This window comes from Emys orbicularis, chromosome 1 (genome assembly GCF_028017835.1).
Source record: "Emys orbicularis isolate rEmyOrb1 chromosome 1, rEmyOrb1.hap1, whole genome shotgun sequence".
Lineage (NCBI taxonomy): Eukaryota > Metazoa > Chordata > Testudines > Emydidae > Emys > Emys orbicularis.
In genome coordinates, this window is record NC_088683.1 from 200,076,581 (window position 1) to 200,101,540 (window position 24,960).

Sequence of the window (24,960 nt, forward strand, 5' to 3'; positions counted from 1 at the left end):
GGGAGGTGGTGGAATCTCCTTTCTTAGGCCTTGGCTACACTTGCGAGTTACAGCGCTGTAAAGCCACCCACAGCGCTGTAACTCACTGACCGGCTACACTGGCAAGGCACGTACAGCGCTGTATCTCCCTGGGTACACCACTGCAGGTACTCCACCTCCCCGAGAAGCATAAGAGATACTGCGGAGTAGCTACGACTCTCCCCTGTGAGTGTGTACCAGGAATCAACCTGCAGCGCTGTACTGATCACCTTGTCAAGTGGCCAATCCTCTCCATTGTTGTGCCAGGCTGCAGGAATGCGGAAGTGCCGGTTTCAAAGCTCGTACCACAGAGAAAAAGCAAACAATTTGCTGTTTGCTTTGAGTGAGTGAATGAATGAGGAGGGGGCCGGGAGTTCGGAACTTGCAAAATAGAGTGCTGACACGCTCCAAAAAGCACTCTCTCTCCCCCCACACTCCCTGTCACACTCCACCCCACCCCCACTCCACCCATTTTGAAAAGCACATTGCAGCCACATGAATGCTGGGATAGCTGCCCATAATGCACCGCTCCCAACACAGCTGCAAATGTTGCAAGTGTGGCCACACCACTGCGCTGTCAGTGTGGACAGACTGCAGCGCTTTTCCCTACACAGCTGTACGAAGACAGGTTTACCTCACAGCGCTGTACAGCTGCAAGTGTAGCCAAGTCCTCAGAGGTTTTTAAGGTCAGGCTTGACAAAGCCCTGGCTGGGATGATTTAGTTGGTAATTGGTCCTGCCTTGAGCAGGGGGCTGGACTAGATGACCTCCTGAGGTCCCTTCCAACCCTGATATTCTATTCTATGAAAGCCAGCCTGTGCAGGGGTGGTATTGATCATTTTTAAGCAACATTTGGTTTAGCAGGACCTCCACTTGTGAACTCAGGCACTGCATGCAAGCCATTCATTACCAAACATTGCAGGGTCTCCTAATAGTTTGCATAACTTCTGGGTGGTTATGTCACCCACTTGATGAGTCCATACAACAATAAACCAAGTTATTTTATAGCTTTAAAAAAATTCATAGGGGGTAAGAGGAAAAGTGTTTGCTTTTAAATAAAAGCTTTAAAGAAAAAATCACCCACAATTCTTAGCAAGCAGGAGCTAAAATAAAGCCATACATTTTCCAGCAATAAAGCGTGACAAGAATCAGAAGTTGTTACTTAAGAGACTGAAGGCAGTACTAAGATGTAGGCTAGTCGTACACCCAACTGATTAAAGCAGAAACAACTTTATATCTAGACAAGGGAAGAAACGTGTATGGAGATGCCCTTTGAACATAGCAGGGGTGATCGAGGCACAGGATGAGCTCATCTCCTGCACAAATGCCAAGTGTTTCCAGACATGCTTGGTGAATTTAAACATCACAGCTTCCATCTCTGCACTTTGAACTCCACTTGTCAGGTCACTAACTGGCACAGTACAGTGTAGAAGTTACCTCCTGCTGTGCATACTGGATAATGTGGCAAGCTAAGGTCTGGTATTTGATCCTGACTGCATACTTCTTTCTCTAGGAGCATCACACCATTCCTGGGTCATATTAGACTTGTGAGGAGGGGGTGGTGGTAGCTACACTTATCCTTTCCACAAATGCTACTGCAAGTTTTAAAGATTAAGCTAGAAGCATGTATGCGCTTTTATGGTGAAACATATCTACCTCCTTGCATTATTTCAAGCTCTGTAATTGATTATCTTGCACAGGCAATGTGGTTTATTGTTTAAAAGGTATAATCTGGTCTACCAGAGAAAAACGCAATAGCCACAAACTCAATTGGCCAAGAGTGGAGAAGACAGCATCAAGTAGTAAGAGACACTAAAGTCAGTGTCCAGCTGGGACTCAGAGGGTGTGTCTAGACTTCAGTTAAAAACCTGCAGCTAGCCTATGCTGCCTGACTCAGGCTACAGCCTGGGACCACGTGAGGTGGGAGGGTCCCACAGATCAGGCTGCAACCCAAGCCTGATCCTCCACACAGCAATTTAACAGCCCTTTAGCCTAAGTCAGCTGGCACAGGCCAGCTGCAGGTTTTTAATTGCAGTTGTGGATCTACTCAAAGTGTGGGGGTGAGAGAGAGAGACAGACACAGACCAGGTTGAGGGTATGAGTGATAACAGGGACTAATCTGTCAAGAACAGACCAAGGAAAATTAACATAGGAAAATGAACATTTCAGGAAAGTGAGGCCACCCTTAGACAGGGCATAGAATCACAATCCAATTCAAATACACACACACCACTAGGTGACACATTTGGGTCAAATGGTACAACTGTGAAACCAACTAATGTGGAATGTTTTGAACACATACATTTGATCAGAAGTAGATCCAATTTGGAGGGGGAAGTTAACTAATCAAAAGACCCTTTGAATTTGGCTTTAGCAGGAATTTCATACCAGGAAAGGTTTTTCCTCTTTGTTCTAATTTACAACTGTACTAACCCATCAAATTGGGCGTAAGTGATATGTAAATATGCACAAGCTTTGTGCTGGTCATCTGCACAGGGGTGAATTCCACCTCAGTGCGGGGTGTGGAAGGGAGCTGTTGTCCAAATTATCATCTAACCAACTACCCCCTTCTGTAGACAAAGAAAAACTGTTTGTGAAATTGAACCAGGATCTTCATAAATTGAGCACATACACCTTTGTAAGGAGCAAAGTTGGAGGATATATTATAATGGGCTTGGATGTTTATCAGCATGACACTAAACCTCAATTTCACTGTACACATCAATTGTTGAAAAAAAGATTTCCATCAACAATTGAAGTTTACAGCTAGGCAGTGAGTGCTGCTTGAACTTAGTGTGATTTAAGGTTAGTACTTTATATATTTTATGTTTTAATGTCTATAAAATAACTGATTCTTAAATAATTGTTGTGCAACTCTCCTCCCCCATAAGTTCCCACAACTGAAAATTTAAATAATTTTTTTTTAAAAATAACTGATTAGAAAAATCTAAAAACTTTTGCCAAGCCAAACCGTTACAGGTCGCTGGAGTAGTATTAAGCAGCCCTGAACAGCTGAAATCCATTTATTGGATTTTGGTTACAGCTTGCTCTTTTTGATCACGGCAGAAGTGACAGATGTCCTTGGTGCATTCACACCCCACCCTTCACCACCACAACACTATTCAGATGTTTTCAGTATTTTATTGTTTGACAGGCATTTACAACGTTCCATTCATAGACCTAAAAACATAAAAATAGACCTTCTTTCAGCTTATAAAAGAAATATACAAGAACCTTTGACAGACATGTCATGACATTATGTACAAGAACAATGGCACCCTCCCAAGCACCAGACTTTCCAGTCTTTCCCAACTGACTGTATTCCAGTAGGACAACTACAACCTCTGCTTTTCTACTAAATTGGGACACAGTGGACTTTAGATGATATAGAACAATGAAGTGATGATAAAAGGGTATAGAAATCGTTCTAAAGCTTTTAGGAAAAGAAAAATCAGAAGATAGCAAAAGCAGATACAAGAAAACATTCAAAAGACTAAGTATAGTGCACTGGTAACCAGCTGGTGGCGGGGTGGGGTGGGGGTGGGGAAGGAATGCTGGCTGGTACACAAGACATTTGATGTTTTGGGGGGGAACAATTTGTTATGTTTCAAAATATAGTCACAGCTGATCTTATAAAATATAGTCCTAAAGCTATTTATAAAATACCAGGTTTCAAAGTATCCACTAATGTGTCAAACATCAATAGATACAAAGAAAATGTCATTATCTTCCTCTTTTGTAGGTGGAAAGTGAAATGGGAAAGCTATATAAATCTAAAAAAATTAAAAGTGCTATATTTTCTCTTTTTTATATTTGGAAGTCTACTTTAAAAACACTAGATTTTTTACCCTGTTTTAGATACTTAAATAAAAAGGTTTGAGAGGTTTGCTTATTTAGAACTTTGTTCATCGTGTATTGCAGTGGAAAAAGCCTTTACAAAGGAATTTATATATACACTAGTTTCATCCACACTAAGACCTGGATGAGGTCAGTTTTTTGGCCATAAATTCCCTCCCTCCCCTAAACCCAAATGTTGTCAGTCATAATGGACCAAATTCATCCCTGATATGACTCCACTGAAGTCGTGGATTAATTTAGCCCTCTTTGTAATTCAGTCACATTATTTGTAACATAACTGAATTCCAGTTATCCCTAAGCAGGAGTTTCCAGTTGATATTTTAATATAATATAAAAACTAGCTTACTGAACCCTCTGCAAAAAGGCTAGCCTCATATCCTAAGTAACACTAACATTCTTACCCATTTGTGTCTCTGCATCTCAGGTAAAAAGTACAAAAAAAAAATTTCAAGTGTTAAATTTGGATCTCTTTCAAGAGTTTGGCAACTTTTATAAAATTTTACGTAAAATTAGAGCTTCCAACACTGAAAATAAATTAGACCAGACACACCAAGAGAACGCAGCACAACATAAATCCCAAACCTTTCCTCACACACTCCTAAAATACATGTATAGTCTTTTAAGAGGGAAAAGATTAAGAACACGGCAGCTGTACAGATTAAAAAGGCAGTTTCCTCATTAAGGAGATGAGCCTCTGATTGACATTTCACAGATACAAAAACCTCTTTGTTCATTGTGCTATCACTTAAGTTGCACATACGTAAGATGCCGACAGTAACTTGTTCTCCAGTGATATTATGTATCCCATTTTAGAATAAATAAAAGTTTAAAAGCCCTTAGTAATATACAGATAGGACTCCAGCTTATTTCAAATTTTACACTCCCCGCCCACCTTTTAAAGTTCCTAAAATGTGGCTGCACAGTTTCAGAGCAGTTCAGCTGCCAAAACTGTGTGTGCAAGCTAAGGGATCATGCTCAACAGCATGTATTGGGGGGGAGGGAAGAGAGGAGATATCTACACAGACCATCTAGTGAGAAAGTGACAGGTTTAGAGCTCAGTGTTCAGTTTTCTGCTAGGTACAAAGTCTTCACGCCTAACCCAGATGACTTCTTCACTATTACTTTCCACCCCGCCATTGATCCCAGAGAGTGCAGCTTGCTTCTTCAACTGAGTCATTCTGGCAGCATGCGTGCCCATTGCATGCCGTGCTTTTTCTGCCCGACGTGACTGGCTGCTTGTAATGGAAGCAGCCTGCAACTGCTCCTGAAGTTCTCTGTCAATTGTGGTGCTTTTCGTAGACTCACAGTACTCATCGTCATCGCTGAGGATGTCTGTTTCTTTGATGTCCTCCTGCTCCTCATACTGAGCAAGGTCAAACTGTTCCTCTACCCAGCGGTCAGTGTCCCCACTGGCTGTGGGCTGCCGGGACTCTTTTTCAGGGCTGCTTTCGAAGACAGCATCCGAGTCAATGGTAAACCTGTTTCGGGCCAGCCGCCGCCTCCTCCTCCCAAGAGACTTGCTTGGGGCAGACACTGCACACACACAAAAGATAAAATCCCACATGCTTTACACAAGGTAAAAATGTATCTAAAAAACTAGTCTTCCAACTGCCCTTTCCTAACATCCCTTGGCACCAGCTATCAGGATTTCCCAGCACGACCTACTCCTCCCTATCAATATGCATGCATAAGTTATGCTTTACTTAGCTTCTCATGGAAACAGGTATTTTTTTGCCAGCTGTAAAAAGTTTCTGCTTCTTAGATCCACAAATTGAGATAATGGGCCACAATTACTGTTCCTCCTAAGTGGGTGGCAGGCAGGCAGCCAGCATGAAAAAGCGTGAGTAGAGCTAAGCTTCTCATCAGCCATGCACTGCTGTTAACAGACTGCAATAACCCAGCTTGTCCCAAAACTGACAAGGAAATATTGTGGTGTCTCCACAGGAATGATGTAGAATCATTCCAAGCAGTTAGACGGAGCTGGGAGACACTGGAGTTGCTGCCTACTCTTTATGTAGGTGCAAGTGCCCCATCGTTGCTGGGTTATTTTCTGGCTTTTGCTTTCATAAATTCCATCTTCAGCATCAGACCTGTCTGCTAGTTTTGTGACTGGTTCAGATAGCATTTTGGCATCTTCCATGTTGAAATATCTTCATATGAGGCTCGTCAGACAAAGCAAAGGATGAATTCTCCAGCTGAAGGATCTGCAGAAATTTCAGTGTTCTGTGCACACAATAGCTCCACTGTAGGCTGTTGAGATTCAGAGGTGGTTGTTTGTCCCCTCACTGACGGCACCTTCAGAACACATCTATTAAACGCATTCATCTTTGGGAAAAGAATCATTATCCTGAGCCCGAAAACACAAGTAAATCAGCTCAGCATTTAGGATTAAAAAATTTACAAGTAAGGGCCCAGCTAGGCTTGGGTGGGGCACGCAGGGGGTTTACCCCCACTGCATCCACCATGCAAATGACTAGACAAACCCACCTAAAAGAAGATTCTGACATTTCAAGCATATGGAGCCTCATGGGATGATTGAAGCACTGTGGTACAAATTAGATACCTTTTGGGCTGCCTTTGAATCTTAAATGTGTGAAAACCTTCCCTAGCCTCTGTGAGAGGCCATGCTGTGAATGTTATTGGTGTGGCTTGCTTGTTACAGAGGAGGAACAGAAAGCCTGGTTATCTGGATCTAATGAGCAGAAAAAGTATATTTAGAAGCAAGTTTCTTCCCTTCTTCATTTAGTGGTTGCCAAACACTAAACTGCTTTTCCCTGTGATTTTTTTTTTAAAGTGTGTTTTGCCTGAAGTCAACTGAAAATGAAGTCCACATTTTAAGACAGACCATTTAATCCAGTGCCCCTCTGAGATCTGATGAGGACAAACAAATGCCCACTCCCAATAGAGGTGAAAAAGGAGAAATGGAGGATACGTGAAGCAGAACTAATTTCAAACCCTGCTGAAGATTTGAGGTGATGAGCTAGAGACAGTTTCGGAGCTGGTTTTGTTTTAAACCACTACTGGTCATCTGTAGAAATCCTGTACATAGTTTTGCTGCAAAGCTTTATTCAACTGCAACCCATTTGGCAGATTAAAACGTACAGTTGATTGAAACGGAAAGGAGTCCCATTTGGGCCTCCTACACCAGAAGGATCATTGCTCTGATGTTGAACCTTGAGCGAAGAGTGGTATAAATGGAGGCACTTGTTAAGGCTCTTATAGGGATGTGAAGGCAGGTCAGATGCAACACTAACCCTGATCTATGGGTAATAAATATTATAACTCCGATGTGACCTACAGTGGTGCTGGGATCAGTGGGATCTTGAAAGTCTGCATCCTTACAGTACCTGCCCTGTTCATTGCTGGCCTTGCACCTTTTAGAGCACACAGTCTTTTCCCTCCAAAAGGAACATATTGTTGGGATGAGGGCAGACTTTCAGTTTTAAGAAGCTGCCTTCTGTGCTTATCACGTAGAATGGAGTGCACAGCCTTCAGAAAATCCTTTCTGTGGTCTGGGGAACTGAAAACAGGAAAAAACAAAAAGTTAGGGCACAAGCTCACAAGAGATCCATAATTCCTGCAAGTATGTGACAGAGCAAGATAAATCAACACCAGTACTGAAAGAAAATGTGAATTGCTCTGCCTGCCTTTCCCTGACATTCGAACATAAAGTTTTCAAATCAAAGTTTATAATGTACATCTTGCATTGTTAAATCTGTGCAACTTTAAACCCATGTCCAAGGAAACAAGCATCCTGCATTACGGAAGTACTGTCTACCTCTCTCTTCTTCCTTTTCCTCTGATGCCAGCTACTCACTTATTTGGCAAACCTATTGTAGCTAATGTAATCTCTCATATTGTGTGCTTGCATTGGACAGACTGAGCAGAAATCATGCAAATCTCATCTAGACTGCAGGCTGAACTATTTTTAATATCAGCCCAGCAGGGACTTCTATCAATTTAAAAAAACCTAAAAATGGTAAAACAAAATTCTGAAGTAAGGGTTAACCCTTTTAAATATACAGATTTGATAGATAATATCATTTTAACATGGCACTGTACTGTGTTCGAAGCCCCTTAACAGTGGGAGTCAGGCCTTGCCAGCATGGAAAGCACTGACCAAACTGGACACTTCAGCAGCTGCCTGGCGTTCTGACAAATGCTCAGTGACAGTGCATGCAGCCTTAAAAACAAAATTTGCATATAGAATTCAATAGCTGGGGGCAAATTTGCAAGGGAAAAAAATTAATATTCCTGTAAAGCTTCAGTATTGGTTAAATATGGCTTTGTTCTGTTTAATGAGAATCCTTCGCCAGTAGAGCTAGAAAAAGTTGTAAACCTCTTGTGCTATCATCATGTATTTCTTTTAAGAACAACGAGCATCTAGAAATCCAGCAACAACAGAACACATGGAAGCACGCTCACCTACAGCAGAGGTGGAATGTTCTCTCTGGTCTGCCTTCGGACTCAGATTTAACATGAACAATCTCGCACACAGAATTGGTCTCTGCATCTAGAGAGATATGGAGAACATTTTGTACCACGTTATACTACTTAATTATATACGGGGTCACATCATGTTGTAATTTCAACTAGAATTGAGAAGTACTTTCTAACCGTGAGAAACAGTTTTATTAAATTTAAAAGGTATCCTAGAACACAAGTTGATCACAAACCCTAGCAGAAGGGCACTTGGTTATGACTCCTACACTTGGTCACACACAGTTACATACCCGACAATAAAAATTAAACCATTAAGGTCAAAGACTTTTCATAACCCTCCACAACGTAAAGATTTTTAAAATTCCCAAGACAACTATTATACACCTAGTTTTGTTAAGTCTGAACTTATTTATCATCTTCACAGTGTACGTAGTTCTGCACCTGCATCGTCTTCCACACAGGCTTTATTGAAGCAAACAGACCCCCCTGAAGTGTATAAAACTCGTCATAAGGATTTTCTCTGGTAGCAACAGCAAAGTGGTTACATGGACTTTGGCCAGAGTGAGTGTTTGTGTTATTTGAAACAAAAAGTATTGTCCACAAAAAAACTCAAACTTTGAAAACCAAAACTCATTTTTTCTTGGAGAGTTTTCCACAATTTTCAAGTACAGCTTTTGCCTTCTCTAATCTTACAACCCCCTAGAAAGCAGAAGAGGAGAGAAACAAAATGGGAGGTGGAGAAACAGAAAGTCAGTTTTAGAAATTTCTTTGTTTGTTATATAAATCAACCACACACACACACACACACACACACACACACACACCCAACTCCCATAAAGAGCATATGTTGGATAGTAAGCAATGAGATGGGCACTTTAACAGACTTATGAATACATTTCAACATTACCTGCACTTGCCAGTGCGCGAACCTGCAGAGCTTCTAAGGGAATCATGTGACGAAAACGGAATGGGTCCCAGTCTTCATAAATTGAAGCCCTATGTGATCCTCCCTGGATCAAAAAATAGTCAGGAAAGTTTACATTAGGAATTCAGAGGCTTGGTATTTTTTGGTGATAGGAACCATAGAAATGCCTATGAAGAAGTTTCATGAATATTAGGTCACGGGAAGGAAGTATAGACAAAGTGTCACCATGCCACAATGATCAGTTCTCAACACCTCAAAAAAGCACTTAACAGTAATGTTACAAGAGAGCTGGACTTGACATAACCGCAGCCATTTTGTGTACTCAGCCCACCATTACCTGAAAGCAAGACCACCATGTAGTCAGGAATAATTTGATGTTTGCCTAAGCAAACAAAACAGCTGCTTTAATAAAAAAATAAATTCATAAAAAAATATAAATAGCTAACCTTGGATCTGGGTGTCTATGACCATAAGTTTCTTGCTAGAAGTTACTTTGCTAATAAGTAAAGTTAAAAATTTTTTGCGAAGGCTAAAAAATTGTTAACCCATTGGGGGTTACTATAAGTTGTGTGCTTTGTTTTAAGCAACCTCTACAAAAATTAGTCAAAATGTGCAATTTAAAGAGAAAAAAAATGTCAACGAGCTAAACAACTGACATCCAACTCCCCAGTGGCTAAAAGGAAGGCTGACCACTTAACACCATCTCAAACTTTAGAGTACCCCAGATATAGTTACCCAGACTATTGCTCTTTTAAATGTGTGCTTTAGACTCGAACAAAACATTTTAAATAAAAGCAATCTCGTGTACCAATCATTTATCAGAGGTGTTGTGTCCCCCATTCATTAATTTTCTAAAACTATCTAAAAAAAAGTTTGTGTTATTTGAACCCATAGTTTTGGGTTCAAATATCCTCAGGTAACACTACCTGGAGGTAGTTTGCTATTTCTTGGCTCATGGATAGCAATTAAGCACATTGTACAAGTCAAAGATGATCATTCTGCACAAAATAGGCCTGCCCACTCTATTCTCCTTCCAAAAATTCTTGTACACTCAAAAAACCTCACACCAACATTGTGTCTACACTATGTCAGTTGGGAACCAGCATTAATAACCACTGCTACTGGCCCCAAAACACTGCACTATGGCCTTAGTGCAGCAATGTGCTTAAAGTTATGCAAATGCAATCCCACTGATTCCAAATAAGACTCATTTGAATGTTTAGCTAGATTGAGGCCTATGTAACTGCAAGCAACCAACATTTACTCAGTGGTGGTGATGTGTGCACAAACCAAAGTCCAGAATTGAAGACCACGTTTTACATTCGATAACCATTACAGTGACTGATGAAGGCCATACAGAAGAAAGACATCACATTTAACGTGGTGCATGATTTCAGAAGGGGTAAAGTTTAGAGATGTCAAATATGCCTTGAATACATTAGTCACAAAGCTCCCTCTGCCCTTTAATCAAGGAAACACCCTATCTCAGCAAGGATACAGAACTGGGTTACAAGATGCACACTGGTCACCCTGCCTGTTTGCTCAGAGTAGGCAGCCAACAATCCATATTTTAGAGACGTTAGCTAAAGAATCTTATCACTCCAAGAATAAGAAATGCAATGTTTAAATGAGAATTATTGTCAGTCCTTACTAGGCAAGAGTCTCAATGACATAGGGATGGAATCTCTCTCTCTCCTTGTAGCTATGAACACTGACACAAGTATATAGTACTGTGTTTATGCACTTCGAGTTTTTAGTTAGTATCACATGCCATAGAGAAGTTACTCATGAATGAACATCAGATATCCAACCACCATCATACCCCATAAACATCTTTTATTTAACCACCCTCTTTCACATTACCAGGACCCTTGCTAGTTTAGAGCTGTATGAAGCCCACCTCCCCCCACATTTAATCAAAAAGCATCACACTGCATATTTATAAGATTTCACAGCACTAGTGTCATAGGCATGCCTGGCCTTGTCACTATTATGGGCACTTTAATAAAGGCAATAATGGCATTTTGTTGTTGTTACTTTTATTAAGCTTTAACGTGCAGCACAAACATAAAAAAAAACAGTAAGGAGGCAGAACCAAATACACCTATGGCACTATGTAAGTTATACACGTACACTATACTTGCCAAGTATTTTCGACCTATTAGATAGCTGCATGGTGAAATAGGTTATTAGCCTGTCTATATTAGTTATAGAATTGATGATTTTTACTGCTCCCATCCCCAAAAGACGGTTCATGTTTCTATAATAGCTATTCTTGGATTATGCTGCACAGCAAGTTTCCCTGCATAAGGATAATGGTTTCCAGAAGTTTTGTTCATTTTGAAGATAGTTACATTAATACGATAAAATTATTACAATTTATAATAAAGGCAGAACTGCCACCGCAACCAGAAGGCCATAAGACCACCCATAGCCACATATGAAAATGCTGCCCTACACACACAGATTTTTAAAGATTTATCTTTGGAGCAAACAGGGCTCCATTATTTTTACAGATATAAATAAAATCTTTCAAGCCAAATTAGAAACTGTGCATTTAACTGTTTTATGACTCAGCTCTCTCTCTCTCTCTCTCTCTCTCTCGTTCCTTTAAGATAATGTCTCTTGTAGCCCCGAAGGATGCGAAGATATTGGATATAATCAAGGAATTTACTATGTCCACTAAATTTAGAGGAACTATAAATGATTGTTGCATTCTGGAAATACAGGAGTTGTAGGTCACAAGGCGTACTCAAAGATATAAGCACCAAAATGGTATATAGCTTTGAAATATACAAAGAAAATTAAAAAGGGAGGGGTGAGAGTCCAATTAACATTTGGATAATACAGAAATACAGTCCTTGAGATGAATAAAATAGGAACCTTCCAGACAAGAAAAGGATTGAAGGAATTTGTTATACACCAACACCTTCTACTGGATATCAATAGAAGCTGCAGAGAAACAGAGCTGAAAGCAGTTTGGAAAGCATCCAACAGAATCAAAAGGGCAGCCACCCTCCAGCAACCCCTGAAACCAGGGTGTAAAAGGGGGTCACCATGTGGCACTCCAGAGTTCACTGAAACCACAAAAGCAGCTGCAGAATCTAGGCGTGCTACTGACACTTGGCCCAGCCACATGGCAAACCCTCCTCTTTCCCAGGGTTACAAGGTTGAGAAAAAGCAGCGAGATTTCATTTCAGATATTTTGTTCTTTAAGATAAGTAACAAAGTTCCTTGGTAAGTCTACACTGTTTCTAGTGAGACCCCAAAGAACTGGATTTGGATTTTACAAAGTAGTGCCCTAAACACAGGGGAAACATGCTTAGGACACTTCTTTGGCCTAGAGAGTTTTAAACTATACCTTTAAGCAATTATTTCTAGTATTTTAAACTAGGCCATTTGATCTCCTGAGGTCCCTTCCAACCCTAATAATCTATGATTCTATATCAAACATTAAAAACAGCAGGGACCACATTTCTAAGATTGCCTTAAGGCAAAGTGCAACTCTCTTCCTTGGGGAATTACTTCAAGTGTGGTAAGTGTATTAGAGATAAAGAACTGATAATGGAGAATAAGTGAATGCAATAAAAAACGTTGGATATTTGTATTGTTTGTTTTCTGGTATAACTGCTTGACCTCAATACTGTTCTATGACAATTGCTTGCATGCCCTCGAGTATTTGTTGAATCTACACTGGATTGAAGAACTGCTGATTACGTACTTTTGTGGTTCTTGGTAACCAGTCAACAAGTTTATAAAGGCAAGAACACCAACTGTCCTGATTTGAGAATTCTGTCCAAGGTAAGTGCTGTTCTGAAGAGAACCTACTGTTAAAAGTTAGTAAACTAGTGCTCCCTGGACTCAATAAGAAGGGATTATCCTAATTAAATTCTATCCCAATATTGGCTACACTCCCACTTATCAAATTGGCAAAGCTAGTTGTTAGATTATAGCTTTAAAATCTAACTGGCACCTCAAATTATTCATAAAATTGACCCCATTCACACTGACACAGGGCAAATACCTATTTGCAAAGGGAGAAAGGCAGTTATATGTTTAACCTGACTGGTGACTACCTGCTTGTAAAAATCTTTACAACCTACTAGCACAACAATGTAAAGAGATTAGCTAATCAATATTTGTACATGTAAACCATTATACAGTGGCTAAATACAATTAGAAAATCTTGGCCTTGCTCATTTTGGATCCCCTAATACATAGTCAAATTAGCAACAAAACTTACAAGTTTCTTCTTCTGTTTGGAACCATCTTTATATACAAGGACAACAGCAGTTTTGAACACTAGAGAAAGATTAAAAAAAAAAAAACCAACAGTCAGTAATGGTCCCTGTACCCTTGTCTCCTGTAAAGCCCAAGCGTACACAGAAGTCAAACACACACCATTAATCATGACAAGCCTTTGTTTCAGTCAGGGGCCAGGAGGGGAAAAGAGCAAGAGGATAATTATAAAGACTCCATGTTCCTGTATTATTCTCTTCCCCTCCCCCCCCCCCCCCGTAGAATTTACACAACAATTAATTTCTCAGGTGGCTTTGATGTTACAGAATTCATAAGTTAAGTGTTCTTTAAATGGTTATTCACACAATGACATGTTTGCAAATTACAGGATTCTACCTAAAATAAAATGTTTTGTTGTGTGTTTTAAACCCACCTGGCTAAGCCCACTGAGTGGTTGGTGTATTATTAGTACTACAGTAGTGCCTAGGAGCCCCCCAATCATGGATCAGGACCTCACTGAGCTAGGCACGGTTCAAAAACAGAACAACAACAACAACAAATAGTCCCTGCCTAGTTGCATGCAGGGAGTCATAGGGCTGACACTGCATTTAACAGACCAATGGCGTATTTGGACCATTGATGTCTGTGACAGTGGCCTATAAATAGGAGTCAATATACAGTTATAGCTGGAATGTTACATGCACATGTTATGGGAAAGTATGTTGGAATTTGGGTTTAAAGAATCAGGCAAAGGAATGAAATCGTAATTTCCACAGTGGCCCACAGAGCGACACCCTTCGTTTTAGAATTAAAATATTTGGATCTTGAGATTTTATAAAGAGGATTTAAACTCTTTGCACAATAACTGAAAATGAATACACATCCCCCAAATCACTGAACTGACGTCAATCATCACTTTCATCTTGGAGGCATGTTCTGTCATTTCCCGGACCACAGGACCAGTTTATACACAATTGAAAGAAAAATGGCTTGGGCAGCTCCTCACCAGCCATGACAGCAGGAACTAAAGTGGTTCCTTTGTCGTGCTGGTGTTGGGACATCCTCAGTGGGTCGCTTAAGGGTTTTTATTTAAAATGGCAATATTGAAAATTAGTAGCCACTGGCTTTCCAAGTGCTATCAGCAAATTGCTAGATCAAGACAGCCGCCTGGCTACATGAGGGAGTTCAAACAAAAACCACCCAAAAAAGCCAACAACCAAACACCCCTAGATCATTGATACTGAGACCTCAGTGGTTCAGGAGCCAAATTAGCAAATCAGCATCACCCAAAAGAGCCACAGTAGTGTGAATTCATTGTTTATTTACTATTTATATACATATATTATTCTCACAGCAACAGGACTGACCAAGTATTCTACAATTGGTTAATAACATAGTAAAAGCATCCTGATTAGTAATTAAATCAGAGTTTTAATGTGTGCTGCAAAGAGCCACAGGAGACATTACAGAGCCTCAGTCGAAGTATCACTGTCCTAGGTGTAACTCTAAAAGCAAGAAAGCGAAGTGCCATGAATTAGGTATTGAAACACAAATACTAATCAATCAAGGGTGGGGGAGGGTTGCTAACATGTAGCGAGAGGTTTTAGCTACTCACTTCCTATGGACTTTGGGCCACATTCTACTCAGTTACAGTAGTTGCTTGAATTGAATTTCTCTAGATTTACATCACTAACAGAGCAGAATTTGGCCCTTTAAATTCAGGGGCAAATCATTGTGCATTTAATTTTCGAGTTCTAGATGATGTAGCAGGAACACTGTTAGGTAACTGTCATTCTCTATGTACATTTCTCACAGGTCTTAGGTATCTCTGCTCAAGTAAAATCTGCAATCCTATTCGTGTTTGAAAGAATCACCAGAGTACATACCAAATGCTGCTAACTCAGGTTCCTTCTTCCATTTCCCCAATGATGCAGGAGGGTTAAGCCAGATCACTGTATTATGCAAAAGTAAGTCTCCCATGGAAAGGTCTGCAACCTGCCAATCACAAACATATGAAAATACAAAAGCACCAGTGTAAAGGGTTTTAACTGCCTTAGTAGATTTAGATGAATTTTACTCTAAAAAGCAGCAAACTTTTGGAGCAAGATTTTCCATCAGGACTAGGCAGTTGCAATTTTGTGCAAACAGATTGTGCCAAATGCTAACTGATCATACATGCAATCAAATCCTTAATTTTTGTGCACAAGTTAGGTAAAGCCTAGCGTTGAAAGTCTGGCCATTCAAAATCCGTAAGAAGGTTTAATTTCATAATGAAGAAGCCAAAAATTTCTGTGAACTCTTATAGTATTTGTCCATCTCTCCCTGTTTCAGTTTCTCTTTATGTTGTTTTACATTTAATGTGCTCAAAGAATTGAACATTTCTACTAGCTGAAGCCAGCCACAGTGCTTCTGGTACACAACTTTGCCTCCTGTACACAGCTCTGCCAAGGAATATTAATCGAACCTGCAAGTTCTACGTATTTCCTGAGCAAAGACTAATAACGGTGCTAACCTTTATGGGCAGATATACAATAAAGTTGTCAAGACAACTAGATTTTTCACTTTGATCTCCAGAGGCAACAAGTCAGTTTCATTAAGACTCACCCTTTCCCACATCTAGAAGCTGTTTTCCACCTTTTCCCCCTGAACACACAAATTGAGAATTCAGCACTTGTGAGAAGCGCTAAGTTGACATCTCTGGAAAGTTAAGTCCTCCATTTAGCCACAGAACAGAGTAGAACATGGGTAACAGCAGTGCCTGCTTCCCCACACTGTCCCCCTGCCCTGAACTGGTGGGACCTCTAGGCCAACCCAGTCTCACTTGTGTTTAAAATGTCAGTAAGTTACTAACACACAAGACTGCTCTTCAATCAAGGGTTATAGCACTTCCACTCAGTCCTGCCTACCAGACCCAACTCTGGTCTCCACATACCTCTTGGTAGTCTCAACACCAATTGTCCAACCCTGCTTGCACCTGCAGCCTTCACAGTGTTGCTACCCTCAGGACTACCCTCCTCCATGAGCACAAGTGCCTCTCCTGCTTGACCTCCACTGCCTCCAAGTAGCTTCTGAAGCTCACCCCTCCCATCCCAGCCCCACTTTCTCATCTCAAGACTCTCCTCACCATTCCCGCAGGCTGCTGCTCTAGTCCCCCTTCTCCTCTGCTTTGTTGAATCCCCATCTTATACCTTAGTCTCACCAACCTTCAATGGTGAGGTTCCATCTTGAAAGAGTTCAAAAGAAGTGGTCTACATTTTCAATAGTAACAAGCAATTTTGAGATGCCCAATTTGAAATGGGCCTTATTTTCACAGGGTAAGCATTCAGCACTCTCTGGAAATCATGCCCCTTTAAGGAGTCTTGAGATGAGCACCCAAAATCACCAGTCACTGCTGAAAGATTGTGTCTATGTATTGGTCTCCAAGACTATACCATACCTTTAAGAAGAACTTTTAGCATGTTGTGCTAGACACAATGCAGAAAAAGAAATTTGTAATGGTAGCTGTAACAATATGCAGTAATTCATACCAGAAGAAAGACTCCTGAATAACAGACTTGTAATAAAGAAAGCCAAGAATAAAATCCTTACCTCTTTTTTTTCCCCAGTCTGTTCTGCTATGAGCTGATCAAACACTGCACCATACTCTTCATGTATTTTCTGCATTTCATTAATATGGCTGGCAACTTTGTTCATTGTTTTTATGGCCACTAGAGGAAAAAGCAAGTGGAAATTAACTAGTTACGTAGTTGCTTCATGGAAAGAGTGAGGGGAAAGAAACGTGCCCCACCCCCCAGTTTAGCAGGTAAACACTGTTCCATAGTTCAGCACCTTACCATCAAGGTGATAGTGTTCTTCACTGTCTGCATCAGTCAGAGCGAAGAGTTCCCTCAGCAGGAGAGGATACTTTAGTATCCGCTGGATAGGTTTGATAAGGTAAGACTCCAGTGTTGAGGAGTGTTGCCGTCTAGGATTCTGAGCATCCAAAAATGCCTTAAAAGCAGTGTCCGTCTTAGCTAGAAGTTAAAATTAAAATTTGTTTTTAATTAGCCCAAAGATCTGCCAGTATGAAGTAACTTTTTAGAGGGTGAAATTCACTTGCCTAGAATAAGCGTGGTTTGTGGAGAAATACACATTTTGATCAAGTATACAATACCATGTTTTATACACTTCAGGTTTTTAGTTAGAGAAGTAACTCATGATTGAACATCATACCAAGATAAACATCTTTTATTTAACCATCCTTTGTCACATTATTTCTAGTACCGTAGAGCGGTATGAAGCCCACCAACCCTCCTCCCTCCCACTAGTTTAATCAAAAAGTGTCACTGCTATTTATAAGAATTCACAGCAGTAGTGTCATAGGTATGTCTGGTCTTGTTAATATTACGTGCATCTTTAATGGCATTTTGTTGTTACTTTTCAGCCTTAAAGTCCAGCACAAACAACAAACATCAAAAAACTTGTAAGGAGGTGGAACAGAATACACCGATGGAACTATATAAATTATACACGTACATAATACCTGCGATATATTTCAGACATACTAGATAGAGGCATGGTGCAGTAAGTTGTTAGCCTGCCTATAAATAGAGCATTGATGATTTTTCTACTGCTCCCAACCCCAGAGATTGTTCAAGAATGGATACTATAAAAATGTGAGTATGTTGTACAGGAAGTATTCCCTCCATAAGGATAACTGTTTCCAGGAGAAGTTGGGCATTTAGTAGACAGTTATATCAATACAATAAAGATATTACAATTTAAAATAAAAAAGGCACTGCCACTGCAACCAGAAGGCCATAGGACCACCCAAAACTGCATATGAAAATGCTGTCATACATATACATTCTACCAGACTTTTAAAGATTTATCTTTGGAGCAAGCAGGGCTCCAAATCTGAGTCTACAATTCAACAGATACAAGGATTTTAAAAGGCTACCAGCCAAAGATACCCAGCCTATGTCCTTAACAAGGTCAACCTAGATGCTGCCAGGAGAGAGCATAAAAGTGGCTGGCAACAAATCATTTATTCATGTATTCAGGGGGATTGCCAGCATGTGTCTGCATGGTAAATAGAGTTTACAATAAAAAAAAAAAAAAAAAAATCAGAAGTCTTCTGGCTTATTTATCTGACATCAAGTGTTCCTTGAAAAATCAGAGCATATTTTTTCTAATTATGTTGCTCCTGCAACTGGAACTGCTAGTCTACCCACCATCCAAGATAAAATTTATATATATATGAAGCTTTGCTGAATCCACTACCCTAGATTAACTCTTTCAAGGTGAAAGTCACTCCCGCAGAGCAGCCACATTGAAACCCAGCTCCACAGGCACTTTGGGCACAGCAGCTCTTCAGCGTAGTATGGAGCTGGAGATCTTTTGCAGCACCTCATGGAAGAGGGAGGAAAAAGGGCCACACAAGCTGACCCAGATTAGAATAGTGGCAGCAGAAGAAGCAACAAGAAGATTTTCCTTGTCCTCCACTCCCTTCTTGGAGGCTCCCTGCCAAGTTTCTTTGGGTTTTAACATAGGACATTAGCCGGACTTCTGTAGTACTTGGCCCTTAATTCCTATGGGTATCACAAGCTTCACTCCAAGTGCAAAGGCACACTTATTCGACCTGCCTTCTCCAACCCACAACCCTCAAACACTCGCTCTATCCTACATGCACAATTCTCCCTGGGGGAGAGGGTGAACACACAAACTATGCATGACAGATGTTAGTCACATTGCTTAAATGTGCTACTGGAAGGGGCTCAGATGCTGTGCTGGTAAGGGTGTTATAAAAACCACGTTAGTATTGGTGTAGATAAAGTTGTGTGTGAGCCCTCTGCACTAGGATAGCCTTTACTGTCATAATGTTAACAGGATTCTCAGTTGGCATTTTGGCACATGCATTGGAGGTCAATTTTTCTGCTTTGTCAGACTGACAACACCTGACCATTCTGCAGCCTTTGCACTGTCAGCCACATCCTACATTGTGCAAGGGCAGTTTTCCACATCAAAAGAGTGTTTGGAAAAAAATACATATAAAGCATGCAGATCTTACCTTTTACTAATACTTTTGGAACTTTAGTGTGGCTGGCACAGAAGGCACTGTACAGCTTGAAACGGTCAGCATAGTAAAGAAAGGATCCACCCAAGGAAAACAACACTTTCTAGGATTTAAAACAAAACAAAACAAAACACCACAATCATTAGATTTCCTTTTGACAAAGCTATTGAAATCAGACCACTTAGAAAGAATAAGATCTTCTGTGCCATGTTTTATGGCTATCAATCACACATGATTACAATGTCCCTGACCATCTACATTAGGTTCTCATCCTGCCCAGGAACATTCAGTAATCAGAAGATTAGGTGAGGGGGAATTCCTCACCAGGTAGCCGGAGACGAACAGCAGGTCAGAGATTCATGAATAAGAGACTCTTTTCTACCTGTTCTATATAATCTACTGTAGAACTGATGGTTTCCTGTTTAAATTGGTGTTGATCTAGAATGTGTCATATTGTATATATAATTTTAATGTGCAAATTTCTTTTTCATGGGCTTATTTGGAACCTAAATACTTCCATATGTTTAATGAGCAAAAACTAACTTCTGTAATCTGCTGTAGTTACTATACACCAACTATTAAATATATAGCTGAAAGTGATCAAATATTATGTATATTGCAGTCTGTTCCCTCCACCCCCATCCTCAGACAGCTTTATTTTCAGAGCAGGGACTTGTCTTCTCCTCCCCAAATACTATTTGTATTACAGAAATGCTCAGAAACCCAACCAAGATCAGGGCCCGATTGTGCTATACAAACACGTAGTAAGGAAGTCCTGCCCCAAGAAAAAACTTAAAATCTAAATTGACAAGTATTAGGTCCATTCTACAACTAGGGAACCAGTGCAGAGAGAAGCTATGTACTTTGCTTAAGGTCACACAGGAAATATGTAGTAGAACTTAACTCTGATCTCCCAAGTCCCATTTTTTTTCCATTATTCACCCACAAAATCCTCCTTCTTGGGCCATATTTAGGCTTGGAAGGATTCGATTTTTAACGGTAAATGATGAACGTCAGTGTCAGTGTATATACAAATCAAATGAAAACATTTCCATCTATGAGAATTGAAATTTACAGATAGGCAAAGTCAGAAAAATGCTGCTGGAGAACTTAAGAGTGATTTAAGGCTAAAATTTTGAACGTATAATATTGACAGTTTTTTGAATATTAAGATCTGTCATTAAATAATTATTATCTGACCCTCCATAATTTCCCCACAATTGTGGATGTTGAAATAAATTCAAAGTCTTTGGAAAAAACAAAAAGCTTAAACCCCCTAATTCTGCACAACTGAAATTAGAAATAAAAGAAAAATTGAAAAAAATACTTAAAATAGATATTATCCATCAAATTATATTAAAAAAAAAAAAAGTAAAATTCTGCCAAGCCTAGCTATATTAGGGTGTTTATAGAGTGTGCTGGATTAGTTATTTCCCCCTTCATCTGCCGAGTGTCAAGTGCAGGGGTGGGCAAACTACGGCCCGCAGGCCACATCCGGCCCGCAGGACCGTCCTGCCCAGCCCCCGAGCTCCTGGCCTCTCCCCTGATGTCCCCTCTCCCCCTCCCCCACAGCCTCAGCTCGCTCGCTCCACAGCCAGCACAATGCTCTGAGCGGCAGGGCTGTGAGCTCCTGGGGCAATGCGGCTGCAGAGCCTGGCTTGACCCGGTCTCTGTGCTGCGTGGCCCGGCTCCAGCCGGGCGGCACAGCTCCAGCCTGGCGGCATGGCTGTAGTGCCGCCAGCCACCGGTGCTCCAGGCAGCACGGTAAGGGGGCAGGGGGGGTTGGATAGAGGGAAGGGGAGTTTGGGGAGGTGGTCAGGGCGGGGGTGTGGATGGTGGTTGGGGGGGAAACGGGGTTGGATGGGGTGGCAGGGGTTCCGGGGGCAGTGAGAAGGGGGGGTTGGCTGGGGTGGCAGGGGTTCCGGGGGGGCTGTCAGGAATGAGAGGAGGGGTTGGATGGGGCGGCGGGGGTCCAGGGGCAGTCAGGGGACAGGGAGCCAGGTGTGTGTGGATGGGGCAGGGTCCCAGAGGGGCAGTCAGGGAACAGGGTGGGGGGGGGGGGGGTTGGATAGGGCAGGAGTCCCAGGGGAGGGGGGCAGATAGGAGGTGGGGGCCGGGCTACGACCCCTTCCCCTAACTGGCCCTCCATACAATTTACAAAACACGATGCGGCCCTCAGGCCAAAAAGTTTGCCCGCCCCCGTCAAGTGGGTGGAGGGGTTATTCATCACTGCTAGATATGTTAATATTTTTTAATTATCTTCTATTAAGTCTACGCCTATAATCTTGATTTCATATGTACCATTAAATTCTTATGCAGCAACATCTACGGGATTCATAAAGTGTTTACTTCCATGGAGAAAGCAATGGTTACTTACTCCTGAAGTCTCGTTTTATTATTAGGGAACCTGATCTGTTTGGCTACTTGAGTTACTCTTTTATAAAGGTAGATAGGAATAAATTGTCAATATTCTGTTCTCTGTCCAGTGTAAAAAGAGAACAAATAAGAGTTTCACGTGGTGGGGAAAAAAAACAAAAACAAAACAAAAACAAGAAAAGCCACACAAAAATATTTAGGACAGTCCTCTCCAATATGTTACACTTCTCTTTGTCAGTTCACTTCCCCCATCAGTTCAATGCACAAACGGATTACTGTGAGAATGTAGTGTAGATGCTTCAGTAACAGCATACAGAGTCTACTAAAGACCATTGCACCAATCAGGGAGACCATGGTTATTGGCATCACACCAGGCCTTCTGTAGAGAAGCTCAGCTCTGGCTCAATCCTGCAAATACACAAGTCTCTGGGGCAGCTCCGCAGATGGCATCAGGTACGATTGGGACGTGCAACCCTTCACGTGTCAATGGAGAGTTTGATAGTACAGTGTGCTGGGCTGTTTTTGTTCATCGTGGAAACCTGGCCAAAGAGCATGGAACGCTGCTTTTGAATATAATGATGTATGGAAGGAAGGCCAGATCTTTGTGTAAAGTGTCACTATCTCACAAAGTCAAAACACTTTATGCTCAGGATGTAGCGCTGACTACACATATGGAATGACTAACTGCTCGATGTCTACCTCAAAGAGGGTTCAGGTCTCTGAGCTGTATGGCAATACGTGGAGTACACAAGTTTGATCGATCCTGCAAATTTGCTTCAATATAAAGTCATTTTTGAGTCCATAAGCAAGACATGGGACTGCAGGAGGCAAGGCCTATTCATCAATGAAAGTCCAGTTTGCCCAGCACAACGTTTCAGTATGCTTAGTTAAAGAACAAAATTATTTTCTAATGATTAACCATAGCGGTAGGTTGTGAGACTAATGCCAATTTAAAATGAGCAATCCAGAACAAAACCAAAAAAGAGAGACTTCGTCCACAAGCTCTTCAATTCATCCATGTTCCTGGAGGAGCAAACCCAGTGGGATTATTATTCACCAAGACATCTCGTCCTTTTATCAAGCTCAGTGCTGAAACGAGCCAAAGGACCAGGAGGAGATGCATTGGGTTGTGTTAATTTCAACACTACATGAGTTACTTGCCATAGATGGATCCAATTACAGTGGTGGTGGTATTCATTATTCATTTAGCAACCAACCCTTCCCCACTATGTCTTTCCCCATTTATTTTTAATTCGGTTTGGGTTTCTTCCCTTTAAGATTTCTACCTCTCCCCCAAAGTATTTGAAATTAAGATTCAAAAGCAGCATTATATTCAATAGCTTGCCATTCCAGCCTACATGTGCATTAAGAGCCTGCCGAGTACAGAATACAATTTACAGTTCAAAACCATTTCCCCAGTGACTTCCCTGAACTGGCAATTTAGGCTGGTCAGTACTAAGGTTTTATGCAATTATATTTCTGCCACTAGCTTTTCCTCAGAGTTTGAAACATGAAATCTAACAAAGAGGTAAATATCACGCTTTTGCTGAGTGGCATTGATCTATAAAGCTAAATGCAACATGAACTATAGCTACAGTGTGATATTCTAGTTTCAAGGAGTCATGGTGGTAGGCAACACAAGTTCATGTAAAAATCTTAAAATGTGTTCTTACAAAATAAGTCCTGGTAGTCAAACTGGTTTGATACAAGGTTAAAGAGGACTACTTCTGCAGTACATTTTGGCAGTGCAAAAATACTGTACAGTAAGTATGCCATAAACCTTATTTAAGTTTGCTTTAGACACTCAGCCAGCGTTTAAATAAAATGTTTACCTTAAATTGATCAACTTTTTCAAGCTTTTCCAGGTCTGGCACCAGCCTCACTCCATCTTCCAGAGTTTTCAGGAACTCCACCTGGAATGCTACCATTTCAGTCAAATTCCCAAAGAGAACATCGAGCTAATAAAAGAGAAAAAAGTTTAATATGCTTAAAAAATCTCAATTTAGATGACTTTCCAGCCAGTCCCAATTTACAGAACATTAGCACTTAGCTTTTCTTCAGCCTGGTGTACGCTAAAGGGTTAGGACAACGTAAGCTGCCTTGCCTCAACCTAGCTGTGGAAGTGCCTTTACCTCAGCAGGAGCCAAATTTAAGTGAAGTGCCTCTCGATGCCAATTTAGTAACACCACCTCCCCGAGCGGCACAAAGTCACGGTTGAGTAATTAGGTTGTTGCAGAGTCAGTGTAGACACTGCATTGCTTACGTCGATTGTTACTGGCTTTCAGGAACCATCCTACAATGCCCTATACTGACAATACAATCAAAATGAGCGCTCCTGGTGAGGACACGCACTGCTGACACATGGAGCCAAGCGTGTGCCCAAGCGATTTAATAACTGCGGTGGCTGTATGCTGACAAGTTAGGTCGACATAATTTTGTAGTGTAGACATGGCCTTAAACTCCAACAGTGTAGTGTGGCTGTTATCAGAAGATCAGACAACACTGATCAGTATTTTTAAAGTCAGCGTCAGTCCATTTAAAAATGTTCCTAAGTAAGTTTAACATTCATGGCTCCTTCCATTCCTTCCTATATCAGACAGTAAGAGTCAAACAAAGAATCTGGCAGCACTATGGCAACAGTTCCCGTACCTCATCTTGAGTGAGGAAAGTTTCTTTTTGTAGAGGTTTCAGGTATCTTTCCATTAGACAGTTTAAGTCCTTAAAATAAATACAAAAATAAAGAAAATACTCTTTAATGTCATTTCCTCCAAGTACCTCTCTCAAACTGTTACAGTGACAAAGATCCTCTCCTTAACACCATTGATGTAATCTCTAGGTCTTTCATCGGTCTTGTATAAGACAGGAGTATATTCTATTTTAGTGAAATTTAAGACATTAAAAAAAAGTTGAACAATTTAGATTACCGGTACTTATAAACTACGATATGCGATTTTGTCTGAAAATATTTATCTGTATCCCAACCAAATAAGATTCATGCCACTGTTTAAAAAAAATAAATAAACTCAAAGTTGTTTCAGTTTTAAAAT

The 24,960-nt window shown here is 40.8% G+C and overlaps 1 protein-coding gene across 4 annotated transcripts in view; it reads right to left on the minus strand.

Annotated features, from left to right (window-relative positions):
- Window positions 1-4,923: 4,923 nt before the first annotated feature.
- TIAM1 (TIAM Rac1 associated GEF 1) overlaps window positions 4,924-24,960 on the minus strand; it is a 97,448-nt gene continuing 77,411 nt past the window's right edge. For all 4 annotated transcript variants that reach the window (XM_065410873.1, XM_065410865.1, XM_065410856.1 and 1 more), the window contains 11 exons: window positions 24,563-24,631; window positions 23,746-23,871; window positions 19,532-19,640; window positions 17,316-17,495; window positions 17,071-17,189; window positions 15,369-15,477; window positions 13,487-13,545; window positions 9,226-9,328; window positions 8,301-8,388; window positions 7,223-7,395; window positions 4,924-5,408 (listed from right to left, as the gene is read on the minus strand). In XM_065410873.1, the coding sequence (XP_065266945.1) occupies window positions 4,924-5,408; window positions 7,223-7,395; window positions 8,301-8,388; window positions 9,226-9,328; window positions 13,487-13,545; window positions 15,369-15,477; window positions 17,071-17,189; window positions 17,316-17,495; window positions 19,532-19,640; window positions 23,746-23,871; window positions 24,563-24,631 (1,620 nt within the window). The remainder of the gene's footprint in view (window positions 5,409-7,222; window positions 7,396-8,300; window positions 8,389-9,225; window positions 9,329-13,486; window positions 13,546-15,368; window positions 15,478-17,070; window positions 17,190-17,315; window positions 17,496-19,531; window positions 19,641-23,745; window positions 23,872-24,562; window positions 24,632-24,960) is intronic.